At 44.3% G+C, this 15,837-nt stretch overlaps 2 protein-coding genes across 14 annotated transcripts in view; one reads left to right on the top strand and one right to left on the bottom strand.

Moving 5' to 3' along the window:
* The window catches only part of LOC102556477 (uncharacterized), a 75,496-nt gene extending 68,463 nt beyond the window's left edge, over positions 1-7,033 (top strand). For 8 of the 13 annotated variants that reach the window (XR_005487951.2, XM_063266274.1, XM_063266276.1 and 5 more), the window contains 2 exons: positions 742-850; positions 6,764-7,033. The gene's annotated coding sequence lies outside the window, so the exon portion shown is untranslated. The remainder of the gene's footprint in view (positions 1-741; positions 851-6,763) is intronic. The other 5 variants (XM_063266282.1, XM_063266284.1, XM_063266277.1 and 2 more) reach the window with 1 other exon arrangement.
* A 496-nt stretch (positions 7,034-7,529) lies between these two features.
* Mmp7 (matrix metallopeptidase 7) lies at positions 7,530-15,248 on the bottom strand. Its single transcript, NM_012864.2, has 6 exons — positions 15,113-15,248; positions 11,925-12,151; positions 11,691-11,839; positions 11,059-11,187; positions 9,408-9,569; positions 7,530-7,750 (listed from the first exon to the last, which is right to left on the bottom strand). The coding sequence occupies exons 1-6, from the start codon at positions 15,227-15,229 to the stop codon at positions 7,731-7,733; spliced, it is 804 nt and encodes a 267-aa protein (NP_036996.1). The 5' UTR covers positions 15,230-15,248; the 3' UTR covers positions 7,530-7,730.
* Positions 15,249-15,837: the final 589 nt, after the last annotated feature.

Here is a 15,837-nt window from a genome sequence, read left to right as displayed (position 1 = left end):
TTTAAAAAATGGTTCTGGGGACCAAGTTTAGAGGGCTTCAAACACTTTGGAAGCCAGTTTGTCTGTGGAGTTACATCCTCAATCTGTTAATATCTTACTGAGGCTAGTTTTCAGATTTAATGTTACTGTGGTTGTGTGTATGTGTGTGTGTGTGTCTCTGTGAGTGTGTGTGTGTGTGTGTGTGTGTAAAAACATGGTTGTGTTAAGGATTGATACCACCTGCAGCTTCAGCTGTCTCCAAAGGATAAGGGCGGAGACAAATGTGATCTTTTTTAAAACATGATTTATTTGGTGTGTGTATATGATAGTGTATATTATGAAGATGTGGGTGTGGACGTGCATGTGGAAGTCAGAGAATGTCTCTATACTTGACTAACATTCCTCTTGTCTACCCTTCATGTCTTGCCAGGGAAGCACTGGGTTTACAGACATGCACCCCCTCATCAGCCTTCTCATTTGGATTCTCGGGTGGACACTCAGGCAGTCAGTCTTACGAGGCATGCACCTTCTACACATGCTCCTCATTCATGTGTGGTCTTAACACAGACAGAAAATTCTCCTTTTCGGGACTCTGGATCTAGTAGGTGGCAAATGGGGATTCCCTGTTGGGCAGTGTTATTATTCACACAGGAATCCCAAGTGAGTTCATATTCTTTGCCTGTTTTTCTGGCCTTCTCTCTGATTCTGTGAACATTTACTAAGAAATGGCACATTTTCTAAGAAATTTCACTTCTTCCTTAGGTTAGAACCTGTTACTCTGTCTTGCTATCAAGAAATTGGAACTGAGAGAATTGGTGTATTGGTGGAAAGTTTGTCTAGCATGTTCCATCTCCAATACCTCGTCAACCAGGTATGGTGATAACAGCACCCAGAAGGTTCGAGAAAGAGGGAGAGATTCAAAGTCCTTGTGTCATAATGAGTTTGAGGCCAGCCTAGACTACAGAAGACACTGCTTCAATACACAGCAGATACGTACCACACCCCAAACCTGTCTTTCGCCACTGTTGTGCCTGAGTCTTTCCTCATCACCAAGTCTAAACTGACTAAACTTGTACAAATGACTCAGCAAAGGACAGCACAGATTTAAAAAGCCTACTGTAAACCAGGTGTGGTGGTTCACGTTTTTAATACCAGCACTTGGGAGACAGAGGTGGGCAGATCTCTGTGAGTTTGAGGCTAACCTGATCTAGCAGAGACCCTCTCTGAAACAAACAAAAACAATAAGACAAGGCTATCATTCTCTGTGGGAGAATCAACCTCAGGGCTTGCATTTCTAGCTGCACTGTTTCTTTCACACTTAACTCCCTGGCCTTAATTATTACCCCCACTGACCTCCTTTTGTATTGGGAATCAAACCCATGACCTCATACTATAGGCAAATACTTAACCATCAAGCTACATTCACAGCTGTTCTGAAAATTTTTTTCCTGTGGGAGATGTAAACAGTGCCCCCCCCTCCTTCCTGAGGACCAACAGGCTGAGGTGCAAATCCACTAAAGTTCATTCTGGGAACCCTACAGACCAATGACAGGAGTACAGGTAGGAGCATGGGTGGCCTAATACAGCTCTGGTGGGTGGTCTCTACCTAGCATGCACAATGACACTGCATGTCCAGGCAGAGGGAGCCCTCTCCCTGATGCTTCCTCTCCTGTACTCTTCCTGCTCCCCACTGGGACTATGTGCACACTGGTTGCAGGGGTGGATGGATACCCATGGTGCTTTCTATCTCCTTCTGATGAGGGTCCCATGGTGCTTTCTATCTCCTTCTGTGAGGGACTTGTCAGCAGTCAGGACTGCTGTGATGGTTGCTTTGGAAGTGCCTCACCTGAACTCCTGGGGACATTGGCAGTTTTCCTGGGAGAATAGTCCTACACCAGTCCATAATTTCTTGTCTCTTCCTCACCGATGAAAGCTTCAGAAGGCACAGCAGACCACAGCTGACCCTTAGATAGACGTGGGCCAGAGTGCCTATTTCCTTCCTCCTTATGCTTACTAGAAAATGGAAGACTTGCTGTTTCACGGGCTCCAAATGGTCAACGAATCTGTGGCCAGGGTCATTTCTCATGACAGCCTTCTGCATTTGTAGAAAAATTAAAAAAAAAAAAAGACCAACAGCAAAACTGCTCTATTTCCCTTCATAAGGGCTGTGTGTGGTCTGGGGACTGATTCATCAAGACGGTTCCACCATCAGCACCAAGTCCCTGTCCTTCTCTGTCATTGACAACTGGGCCATGATGATGAATGAGGGCAGAAGCTAGGAGGCCCCAGGTGGGATCTGCCTGGCATGTTTGCTGTAGCCAGTATGCTTTTGGTTAGAATTAATAAATGCCTCTTGGGTTAAATGACAGGTGTTTTCATAAGTGGAAGGGCGGCCCCATGTGGCTGTTTAGAGCAGCACCGTGAATTTCTTGGCTCTTCTGGCTTCAAACTGGAGTGTCGTTCGACCATCTCTTTTTCATTCTGGATGTGTCTGTTGTTTCTTTTACCATCAGAGTATGGCAGGAGTGGGGCTGTGTGAAGGCAAAGTACATCCAAAGAGATATTCAAATTAAGTCCTGGATGCTGGGGCTGCAGAGGTGGTCCAGCGGTTAGAGCATCTACGTTCAATTTCCAGCACCCACATGCTGGCTCATAACCATCTCTAACTTCAGTTTCATTTGTCATTGGATTGGATAGTCTCTACTTCCATAGATACCAGACATGCACATAGTGCATATATGTACACTCAGGGCAAACATTCACACATATCAAACAAAGAGAAAAACAAAAAAACCCCCCAAAAAACAACAACAATAACAGCAACAAAACAAACAAACAAACAAACAAAACCCAAAAGGTCTGCAAGCCAGAGATGTCACATGTGGACACTATGGTTGGGTTGATAGTCCTGGCTGAGCCCAGCAGTCTCTGTTCTGTCACAACAGAAACATAAGAGAGGGTTGCCGGGGGCTGGAGAGATGGCTCAGTGGTTAAGAGCACCGACTGCTCTTTCAAAGGTCGTGAGTTCAAATCCCAGCAACCACATCATGGCTCGCAACCATCTGTAATGGCAGAGCTACAGTATACTCATATATAATAAATAAAATCTTTAAAAAAAAGAGAGGCTTGCCAATCTTCCAAACCAACCCATCTACCTCACTGTACAGCTGGACCATGCAGGAGCCCCTAAGCCTCAGAATCTTGGGAAATAATACATGGTTGTTCTCAGGAGGCATGCTTGAGGGTCATTTTTATACAAAAATAGAAAACTGGACAGTCCTGGTATCAGCTATGATCTTCTAAAGAGGACACCAAGATAGGATTAGACATGCAAGGGATCTTGGGGGATAGCTAGCCGGATGGCACAGGGATAAAAACGCTTGCTGCCAAGACTGGTGGCCTAAGTTTGATTCCCTAGGACTTTCTCTGCTCATTCTGTTTCCCTCCTCTTTTCTGAGGTGTTTCCCCCAAAATCTCTCCAAAATTTGCATTACATTTTATTTGTGTATTTCTCTCTCTCTCTCTCTCTCTCTCTCTCTCTCTCTCTCTCTCTCTCTGTATGTCTTGGTGCCACATTCTTATACCCACAGGACCACAGCTTATGATTAATTGGTCATCAAATGTTGGAAGGGGAAGGATCATATGTTCTACTTTATAAAATAAGGACATTATCACAAAAGACAGGCACTGGGCATGTAGCTCAGTGGTAACATGCTTGCCTAGCATGCTTCAAGCCCTGGGTTCAGCTCCTAGCACTGGTAGGAAAAAGGGTAAGCAGGGCATGAATGTGCAAATCTGAAACTTTAGCACAGAGGCAACGTTACCTATGCATTAATAACAGCACCAGGAGGGCAGCTGTGCTTAGCTCCACATTGGGCACAGAGAGAGCAATGGACTCTCCGTGCATCATATCAGTCACTTAATCTGCTCCTTGTTATGCATCTGTGGGCTCTGTTTTTCTGAAAGGCAATAGTGATACATGAATCTAATGAGGAGGCAGAGATGACAGTGACAATCCTGAAGGGGTCACCTAGGGTCACCTAGGAGACACTTTTCTGGGCACATTTGTGAAGTCATTTCTAGAGAAGTTAAACTAAGTGGGGAAGACCCACCCTCTAAGTGGCAGCATCTTCCAATGGGTAGGGCAGATCCAAAGGGTTCTGAGGAAAGAGGTGTCTGTACTTACCTACCTTCACAGCCACTTCCTGAGTGGTGTGTGTCTACCCTACCATCCTTGCCTGACAGCAGACTCCAGTTTCTTTGGCCTTCCAACTTAAACCAGCAATAACTATAGGAATCTGTGCAGCATTGGACTGGGACAGCGGAGACAGAGGCTCCAAAGTGTGCAGATGGCCACCGTTGAACTACCCTGCCTTATTGGTCCATTTGCTCCAGAGAATACTGTCCAATATGGCCTTTTCTTTTACAGGAGAAATTATGTTTTTTAGTTCTAGAATAGGCAAAAGGGAATTTATTGGAGAGACACTGACATATTTTATGATGATCAAAAGTTACTGAGCAAGCTGACAGTCAAACCTCATGGATCCTCCCAGTAGAGCCTCACCACCACCAAAACTCATTGCAGAGTACCCTATCCCTAAGGATGTCATTTCACTGTGCTACATTTTTCTGATACATGTGCAGGCATTGTCTCGAGTGAGGTTCACTTTTTTCAGATCACTCTAGCCTTTGTCAAGTTGTCACAAAACTAGCCAGACAGTCTTGGATGAAAAGAAAAATGCCAGGGACACAAAATATAGGGTAATAAGGATCAATTTTCTGCAGTGACTTTTAGTGGTTTCTTTTAGCATTTAAGAATCAGTGATTCAGTGATTCTTAAATCGGGAGCTATTTCTTCCTTTAGGGGGCATTTGAAGGTGTCAGAGCATTTCTCACTGCTACAACTGAGGATGTTCTAGTAACACACATCAGTCAGAGGTCAGAGGTTACTGCTAAACAAACCATAACACATAATCAAAAATGCTGACAGCAGAGCTGGAGAGATGGATCAGACTTAAGATAGCTCTTGCAGAAGACCAGGGTTCAGTTTTTAGCACCCACGTGCGGGCTTATAACTTGTCTATAACTTCAGTTCAGTTCTATGGAATATGATATCCTCCTCTGACCCCTGGGGCACTGCATGTGTGTGGTGCACTTATATGCATGCAGGCAAATGCCCACACACATTAAATAAACACATTTAAACCTTTAGAAACACGCCTGCAATGCTGGAGCCAGGAAGCTTCTGTTGGGGATGCGGCTCAGTCAGCAGGACATTTGTGTAGTATGTGAAAGGCTCTGGGTTCTAGCACCAGCACTGTATGAACCAGGCATGGTGGCACACACCAGTACATCACTGGGGAGGTGGTTGCTGGAGAAGCAGAAGTTAAAAGTAATTTTTGGCTACATATTAAGGTCTAGGCTAACCTGAGATGCATCATATGTTTTAAATTCACAATGTGAATATACCCAGTAGTATTCACCTGTACACTCAGAGTTAACAAAGTAGCTGTCATGTGACATGCCTTTCAGCACAATTTAAAGAGAAGCCAGGTCTTTATTTACTAAGAAATGGTCAATGTATAAGTGGCTGTTATGACATTGTTCCTGGAGGGAGATTCTCTATGCTCAGTCAGGGGATGACTTCCTGGTTAAGATTGAAATCAGGAGTAAAATTCACTGAAGATACCAGGAGTCAACCCACTGTGCAGGGCTTTGCAAACCAAAGATATGAGCAAAAGACCAATTAACTGGAAGGCATGAGCCTGGCCAAGCAGGACTCAAGTGGGTCCTTCAGAGCCCAGAACCAGACGTCATCCTTTCAGTGTTTCCAGTAAGAAGTGTCTGGGTCCTGCATTTCCCTCCCAGCCGGGACAACTTAGCATTCTAGCATTTAGAGGTGTGGAGGGAAGGCTGGGTATGAAAAGCAATAGGCAGCCATGCCAGCTGCAAGAGAGATATGGCCTCCTCTTGCTCAAGACAGAGTGCGAGCATTAAGCCAGCAGAAAGGATTCTTAATGAATGACTACATTTATGCTGAACCCTATAGGCTGCCTTGCTGTCCACAGAATCAGGAACCTAGTTCACCCACTTCCCATTGCAGGTGTGCTCTGTTCTGTGAAAGTGTCTTTGAGTTTGCTCTGTATATACTCTGTGTGTGTGTTAAGGCTTCACGTCTATAATGCATTTCTAATGACTGCTGCTGCTTCTCAGTATTAGAGTACTGAAAGAAATCTGCAAGCAACTTTGAAAAGAAAACTGCTGGGGGCTGAGGTACAGACAATTTAAGCTTATCTCCAGCTAGCTTACAAATGAATGAGACTCAGGCTCTGGTTATTTTATTTGGTTTTGACAATTACTGGGGGTAACCCCTAATCTGCTCTTCTGACTGCTGGCCTGCCTACCTCCCCAGTGGTATCTCCCAGATACTTGCTGTTTCTCCTGGCCATGCGCTCATGGTCCATCTCCCCTCATGGGAACTTCCTCTCTCTCCCCCTTCTTCTTCTCCTTCCCTCCCTGGTCTCTCTTCCAACCAAGTCACTCCAAACTCACCTACTTCTAATCTCTCCAGTAATTGGCTGTCACCAATTTTATTTAACTAATAGTTTTAAATTAAGGTATAAGGTTCATACAACAAAAGCTTGTACACATGAGAATTCACTCATAGGCCTAGACCTTCCCTCAGGTATAGAATTTAGCATTATAGTACATAGCAACAGACCAAACAGGGGGCATAATCTATATCAATGAAAACTAAATATATTTCCGTTTTTCTGTTTTTCAGGGAGAACTATGCAAGCAAGGGTGTGAGGAAAGAGGAGGGGATGGCCAAGTTTTGGCAGCTTCATCTTGACACCTCAGAGATTGCTCAGGAGAGAAACTTGTTAATGAACAAGTTCAAGGTCTGGAATGAATGTGGGACAGCAGGAAGCCACGGTCCAGCAGAAGCTTTACAAGGGTCTGAAGCCTGCAGGGTGGAGGAGAAGTGAACGGCTGCAGGTGGAAGGCCAGCGGGAGACCTGCATACGTTGGCTAAGTGAAGGATTCAAAGGCAGCAGGTGTATCTGTTATTATTATTACCTGCCCTGTGTGTGTGTGTGTGTGTGTGTGTGTGTGTGTGTGTGTGTGTGTGTGTGTGGTGTGCATTGCAGTGTAGAATTGTGGGTCCTGCGTCCGCTCAACCACAGGGCATGGCCACTTGGGGAGGCAGGATCGGGAAGTTTGACCATGCTTATCTGACACCATTGCAAGTGGACAGGGGTTGGGCCATAGGGAAGCCCTGGGACACTGCTCTGGGGTGGGAAAGTGCAGTCTGAGGTAAGGGACAGCCAAAGCTGGTTTCGGGGGGTCCCCAGGCCTGTGATGAGGCTGGGACCATCTAGTTCTCAGGATCTCAGATAACCAGGCACTGCTGGGAGCCATGGAATAGCTGAAAATGAAGGCCTTCTCCATGGCTTCCCATGTCAGATCCCAATGAAAAGAGGCAGTCCATAGCATATCTTCCTTGGTCACTGAAAGCGTCTTCTCATCACAGAATAATGACAGTGGGGTTATTTGCACACATGACATTTATTGCTGATGTCACATGACATTTATTGCTGGTGTCTGTCGTGTTACCTGAGATTTGTCAGACTCATTCCATCAAAATGACCCTCAGAGGGATGTGCAAAACCCATCCACAGTACAAGGAAGAAAGGAGTAAGTGTGGCTCAGGAAGGGCGTTTGCTCATTCCAGAAACTGTCTGCATCTATCACAGCTTGTTCCTCTTTCCTGATAAGGAAGGAAAGAAGAACATCAAGGTGGGTTATAAATCACACAGGAAACATTCTACATCTATATAAACACAGTCAATGTCCTAGGTTCAATTCCCACCATCAACCAAAACCAAGCCAAAACACCAGAAACCAAAACCCTTCTATGTTAGCTAGATGTGGTATGTTGGGGCATATGCTTCTTGTATCAATATTAGGAAAGCAGAGAAGGGGATCACTGCACATTTAAGGCCAACTGGTCTACCTAGAAAGCCCAGGCCAGCCTGCTCTACCTACAAACCTCAGGATAGCCTGCTCTACTTAGAAACCTCAGGATAGCTTGCTCTACCTAGAAAACTCAGGCCAGCCTGGTCTACATCAAAAGCTCAGGACAGCAAGAACTACACAGACAGAATTTGCCTCAAAACAATTATAATTTAGGACAAATTGTCTGAATATGTGTTCACCACTCATACACATCTGAAGTACAACAGTAGTAGAAATACTACATTGCTGTAATAGCCCCTTTGCAAACTGTTCTGGGAACACATTGTGGCAACTGCTGATTCAGAGTGAATTCTAGGTTCCACTGATTTCCATTTCTTTTCCTGTAGAAGTACTTTTTTCCTGAATACAGGTCTTCAAAAGAGAAGTGTCTTTTGACACTATATCCTCATTTTTACTTATGTGTGAAGTAGGTTTTTGGGCAAGTTTGATGAGTATGTAATTCTGGATTCTCGAGTCCATGTCTTTTTGAGAAGGTGGAGATTAGGAAAGACATACCAATACCTGAAATCACCTCCCTGGCTTGGTACTGTTCTTCAAGCACCTTGCACCTCTGCTAAGTCATTTCTTGGATATTCTTCTCCTCATCTTTATCCAGGGACATGGGTTTTATCTTCTGTTCCCCAAATACTATTTCTAGTGAGCTCTATCAAGCAAATACTGACTGACACTTGCTGTTTGAAACAACTGATTTTGGAATTTGATCAAAATAAAAGGGAGACTGGGATACAACATTGGTAGATGTCATGGGCATTTGTTACCCTGCTACCATGGCGGCTGTGGTTGTTTGTGGGGACCACTTCCCTGCATGTTTATAAAAACAGGGAAAATGGGTCACTTTTGACTGTGTAGGGCAACTGTTTGGCAGCAAGCAGCTGAGGATGTCTGGGGGTGGGGCTCTCTTAGTGAATCTGAGCTGAGCAAAGAAGGATGATAACATTCCTGTCTCACAGTGGACTCTGGAAGCTTACGTATGAAATGTCAGCTGCTAAGATGGTCCAGTGAACAATGGCTTGGATGCCTGCTTGGTGGTCCACATACCACCCCTGGGAGTCATACAGGAGATGGAGAGAACTGACATGTGTTAATCGTCCTCTGACCCTACATATATGTGTAGTACTTTGTTAACTTACACACACATGCACACCCACATGCACGTATACACTCACACAAGCTTGTAGAGATCAATTAAAAATAAAATGAATATCTCTTCATATGCATGATATAAACATCCCCCAGGAATGTGAGGGTGGCACTTCACCTTGGGACCTCACACAGCCTTGCACTCTGCTGGCCCACTGCATAGGTTTTCACTGTGGTTTCCAGGCAAGTCCCTATTTTCTGACATCTTTCAAGTCTGACATTCTTGTTGGGAAAGCCGTGATTATTACCATATAACTTCTGGATGCCTGCAATGTCGTCCTTTGTAAGACTGAAGTCTTCTGAATGATCTCCTTGATAGGTAGGGTACATCACAGAACTGGGAACAGAAGAGTGACCCAGACCCAGAGAGTGGCCAAGTTCATGAGTGGCAACAAACAGGAAGTTCACTCCTATAGCCAGGGAAGTATATATGGTAAGTATTAAAATAACTATATAAATGCCAGTAATACATCAATCACATCGTAATGGAAAGAAATAGCCAATTCCCCAGGCTTCCTTGGTTATTGGTTATTTCCTTCAAAAGAGAGGAGACTGAGAGAAGAGTTCATTGCTCACTTCTCTCTCTCTCTCTCTCTCTCTCTCTCTCTCTCTCTCTCTCTGTGTGTGTGTGTGTGTGTGTGTGTGTGTGTGTGTATACAAAACACCATGTCCTTGGCAACTGAAGGAAGAAAGGGTTTATTTTGTCTCATGTTGCTGTAGGGATGGAATCCACAATGTCAAAGAAGTCACGGCAATAGTAGGTGGCAGGAAAGCAGTCTGTAGATCATATTTCATAAACACACAAGGGGAGAGACTCAGAGAGGGGGGAGGAAGAAAGGGAGGGAGGGTGAGAGTGAGAGAGAGGGAAAGGGAGAGGGAGAGGGAGGAAAAGAGAGAGAGAGAGAGAGAGAGAGAGAGAGAGAGAGAGAGAGAGCGTGAGAGAACGAGAGAGCAAAAGCAAGCATGAGGGCATGAGCATAGGTTAAGGTGCTATAATCCATCAAAGTCTGCCCTTCCGCAGCAAGATGCTACCTCCTAAAGACTCCATAACCCTTCCTAAACAGTGCCACCAACTAGGAACCAAATGTGCAAATGCAGGAGTTCATGGGACATTTCACATTCAAATAAGAATAACAGGAAGAACTTTGGTCCATTAGTGAGTGACCTAAGGTTAAGAACATATACCCTAAACCAACCTCCCAGATAAGGAACCAAAGGAGGACAGAAAAGAGTGGCTACAGCAGTTCTTTATGAAACCAGAATTCAGGGAAAGAATAATATGCTTTGCTGGTAGGCGAGGCAGGGCCACTGGGAAATGACCCAGTTACTTCAAATCTCTGTGTGTTGAAGATTCTGTGGAGAATTTCTGACCAGTGTATTCTTGGGAGCCTTGGGTGTGAGAACTATATCCATTTCCTTGTGCTACCAAAGAAGAAATAATTAAATTCATTGCATATGGTTATTGTTGGTTTTAATTTTTTAGGCAGTTAGAAGCTGCTCTGTGTGACATCAAGTTCTGAGATAGCTAATGAGTTTAACTTTGAGCTTTGTGTTAGTTTTGGGCTGGGTAGGGGTAGCTAACTGCTTTGACTGCCCTCAGTTAACCTTTTAGCTTTGTGACCAGTAAGGGCCACAATGTGCTCTTCTGGTTCATTTTTTTCTTATCCTATCTTATTTGTTTATTTTTATTTAACTTGTGCCACAGTACAAGTGTGGAGGCAGAGGACAACCTCAGTTCTTTCCTACCAGGTAGGTCTCTACACGACACACACAAATTAAAAAAGAAAACATTAAATGAGATAAAAACATTTGAAGCATGTAGTCCATTACTTGACACTTACGGGTTCGTAATGATTATAATTAAAGCAATGATCGCAGAAGAGACATAGGACACTGTACCTGAGTCCTCACCATCCGTCCAGTACTCATCCTTGTCAAAGTGAGCATCTCCGCCGAGGCCTGGCCCCGGTGCAAAGGCATGGCCTAGAGTGTTTCCTGGCCCATCAAATGGGAAGTTGTCTCCGTGATCTGCAAAAGCACACAGTGATTTCTATCAGTGTCTCCATTTTCCCTGGCCTTCTCTTCTCTCCACAATCATACGATTATGAAAACTGGAGAGAGAAGCCAGTCCAGTTGGTTGACCCTCTTGGTACCAATAGTCAGTTTCACACAGAAAATCTGGTCCAGGCGCATGGCTTTTATTAGATCTTTGACTACTGTCATTGTCTGCTCATCATTGTCAACCATTATATGTGGAAGGCTACTAGATTCAGGATCTTAAAGCTCCTCTCTCTCTCTCTCTCTCTCTCTCTCTCTCTCTCTCTCTCTCTCTCTCTCTCTCTCTCTGTGTGTGTGTGTGTGTGTGTGTGTGTGTGTGTGTGATGCTGAAAATAGAAACTAAGGCCTCTCGCATATGCTTCATATGTTTCACCAATAAAGGCCATCTCAAGTGCTCATGAAAGGACTTAAGTGTTGAAAAGAGAACACGAATATAAACAACACATGGATTAGCCCGAAGGAGCCATGCTTACCTCCCCTTGCGAAGCCAATTATGATGTCTGCAGTCCCCCAACTAACCCTCTTGAAGTTCAGTGGGATTTGCATACTCCACATTCTGAGAGCTCTTTTCACGATTTGATCTACTAAGAACCGAGGCAAGTCTGTAGTATAGGACACGATTCTGAAGGCACAGAAGAGTTCAGTGTTTGAATTCTCAGGAAAAGGGTTTTGTGGCCTCCATCAGAATGAGTCAAAGTGAGCCTCACCTGTAGGTGACAGTTCTGGAATGCCACTTAGGACTGTTTGGCATTAGTGAGAATTCTGCAACATCTGGCACTCCACACCTGGGCTTCTGCATTATCTCCATGACACGGGGGGACAGCTTTCCAGTCTCCGGCAAACCGAAGAACTTCTGCATTTCCCTCAGTTTGTCCACTGCACTGGTGGCCTTCTTTGTTTTAGAGTCGTGAAGGTAAAATTTCCTAAGATAATTCTGGCAGACAGAGAGTAAAAAGTCTTTTATTCAAAAAACCCACATCTCTTGTACGTGCTATTGTTGTAGATTTGAAGACAGAGTTGTTGTACGATTATGGAGTGAAGTAAGCATTCACTGGTGAGGGGAGGTGGACTACTATGTTGTTGCATAAGACGACAAGAAGAAAGCCTGACCTATGTATTCTCCATGCATACCTGGAGGACAAACACACCACCCACTTTCTAAAGCTTGGTCTTATTTTAGAGCAGTTAGAAGTGTCAGTGTGTTTTTAGCAAGCACAACAAGGGATGGGGCAATGTCTCAGTCAGAGAAGAGCTTACCTCAAAAACCTGAGTTTGATTCCCAGAACCTATGTTAAAAATTGGTTGCTTCTATAACTCCAATGCCAGGGATGAAGAGGCAGGAGGATCACTAAAGACTCCCAGTATCAAACTATGGTTGATACACAGACACACAGACACACACGCACACACAAATACACACACTCTCATACATATGCACAAGCATGTACACACTCACAATACACTCATATATGTACATGCAAGCATGCACACACTTACACATACACTAAGAACCGAGGCTCGGGAAAGGACTTAAGTGTTGAAAGAACACTAATATAAATTACACACAGGATTAGCTTGAAGGAGCCATGCTTACCTCCCCATACAAACACAAGCACATACACACAATATACAATATACATGCACATACACACATGCACACACATACACATGCACATACTCATATGCACACACTTACATACACATACATACACACAAACACATACATACACATACTCGCACTCACACACAGACTCACATATACATATAAACACAAACACACATACACATGTCAACACACATACACACATAACACATGTAAATACATATACACATACACATACAATACACAAACATACATACAGCCACATATACACAAATCCACACATCCATCCATACACACTTATACACACATACATACATACAAAACTCAGAGAGAGAGCACTTTTGAGCACATAGTAAGACCCTTGAACATCATAGACACTTTGGGGAGATAGATGTGAGGTCCATTAGCCATGCTAAAGAGGCTCCCATCTGGCTCTTATGAATTCCACAAGGATATGAAGTCAGGTGATTGTTAGTTTGACTAATCTGACTTAACAGTCCAGGAAGAGACCACAGCTCACAGCAGCCACATGCTTTGTTCAGGTTCACACACCGAGTCAGCAGCAGACCTGGTCTGGAGATTCCTTATCTGTAGGCCCCTTTCTCTCTTTCCCCTTTCTCCCCTCAACCCACTCTGCTGCTAGCATAGCCCGTTTAGGAGGCATCAGAATAAAAGAGAACCCCAGATCTTGCCAAGCATAACTGGATGTCTGAAAGTATCCTGGGGTCTGGGAGTGGGGTGGGAGATCTTCAGCCAGAATACAAAGAGGCAAGAGAATGATAACAGTAGCAACTCACGAAGGCGTTAAAGTCCCTTCCCATGGGCAGGCACACTGAGTGCCTCTGCCTCCCAAGTGCTGGGATTAAAGGGGTACACAACGTCTACCCAGAAATGCCTCTGCTTTATCTGAAGACACATGGCTCAGAGAGGTGAAGCAGCAGGCAGAGATCACCCCAGGTGTCTGTACTCCACTTCCAAGGAAGTTTCCTTAGGAAAAGTGTACAGTCTAAAAGTGTGTGCAGTGGGAAGATCGTTGAATGGCCTACCATCTGCTTAGTCATTTGCTGTCAGTATTAGAGTGCCTGGCAGTGGCTGAAAACCTCCCATGACTGCATTTTACCAAAGCAAACTGACCAACAAGATGCTCCTTACCTGCTCCCATGGTGTTTCATTCAATACAACAAATTCTTACTATTCACTCATAATAATCATGGACAAATTATTTTTTTTTTGTTTTAAAAAAACCAATAACAAACACTGTATCCCTTCTGGAGCTGTGGACTTTAATGAGACACTCTCTGGACGACATGTTTGCATTCTTTTCTACCCCTGGTTTTGATTTGAGATAGAATCTTGCTCTGTAGCACAGGACAGCCTGAAACTCATTGTGTAGCTTGGGTTGGGCTCAAATACATAAGCTCCCTTCTTCTGTCAGACCATCTGTGCAGGCACACTGACAGGCCTGAAGACCCTTGCAACAGCATCCTGGAGAAAACTGGATCAAAACTCCTAAAATGCTATTTGGTAAGGTTATAAATTGATGATTGAATCTACTTTATCAATCTTTAAAAAAGTCAAATGGAATGTGAAGTCTAGCTCTATTTTTCTTATGCTTAAAGCATATCAGTCATTATCTGGTTTTACCGAATAACAATATATTTGAAGAGAATGCATTTCTGAGCTAGAGAAGCTCCTGATTCCTGTCTCTATTTTGGTAGCAAGACGACCTTCTGTCATCATGTTACTGGTCTGCCGGTTCAACCCCGTGGGGTAGAACACAGACGGCTTCTACTGCACATGCACGAAAGTTACTTCTTCTCTTTGCGCTTTCTGACTACAGTTTTCTTCACTGTGGGGCTTCATCCTTAGATGTCCAGTTCAGTACAGTTCATGAAGATAATTGCAAGTTGCAACAAACACTAACACTTGCACTTCCTGAGCCTGGATGGGATTTCAATACTGCATTAAGTGTGTTATAATCTCTGCACTTGGTGACATCATTATTATACTTCTCCAGTTTCTAAATTGGAAAATTTAAGGCCAGAAACGAAATGATGTGCTCGTTCACCTAGAGAGCAGATTAAGGAGCTGGCATCCAATCAGAGTTCAGGAAGGCTTCCGAAGCCGGCGCGTGGCTTTCACAGAGAGCATGCACTGCTTTCTAACCAGGAACATCGTGCTCAAGAATATTCACTGCCACGCAAGCGCCGAAGGACAAATCATTCAAAACCACATGTGGAGGCTGGCGGTGAGGCCAGAGAACCCCGAGGGACGAGCAAGAGACCCATGTACCTGCGCCTGTTCCCACTGAAGTGCGGTCACTTCTCCGGCTTCCTGGGACAGTGGCAGGGCCAGGCAGCCTGGCAGCAGACACACAATGCGGAACAGGGTGAGCCTCATAGCTGCCATCAACAGACGATTGTTCTCAGAGCCACTTTGATGTTTCCTGACAGGGGCTGGAGAAATTTATATGGCTTCTCGGCCCTGACTGTGGGAATCGGTGACTCATTCTCATGCTTTCTTTCTTTTTAGAATTTAGCAACAATGAGGAAGTATTGTGATTTTATATTGGCAGCAGGAACACATTAAATTTATGTCCTAGAGGACCCCCGAATGCTGAATCCACAAGAACACTTGTTTTATTTATTGGAATCAAATAACTACTCTTTCATGTCTTATCAATGACAAGTTTGGAACTGTAATTGTATTCCGTATCTTACAAAGAGTTTTCTAAACATTTATAATGAGTGGGACAGTGCACAAATTACAAACAGCATCACTGAGCAGGTGCTACAACATCACCCATGCCAAGAAAGAATATCGCTGCACCAAGATGATTCGTAGATGAATTTATAGCTGAATCGTGCCTGGGGTCCAGAATTCAGGAGGCTGCTGAGGCAGGAGAACTGCAAGTTTGTGGCCACACAGTGGCTACATAGACCGATCATTGGCTGCATAGGGGGTATAATGATTAAAATAGGAAAGGAAGGTGGAAACGAAGGAGGTAAGGAAGGAAG

The sequence above is a fragment of the Rattus norvegicus genome, chromosome 8 (genome assembly GCF_036323735.1).
Source record: "Rattus norvegicus strain BN/NHsdMcwi chromosome 8, GRCr8, whole genome shotgun sequence".
NCBI lineage: Eukaryota > Metazoa > Chordata > Mammalia > Rodentia > Muridae > Rattus > Rattus norvegicus.
The sequence above is the reverse complement of the archived record's forward strand: the minus strand, read 5'-3'. Positions and strand labels throughout refer to the sequence as shown.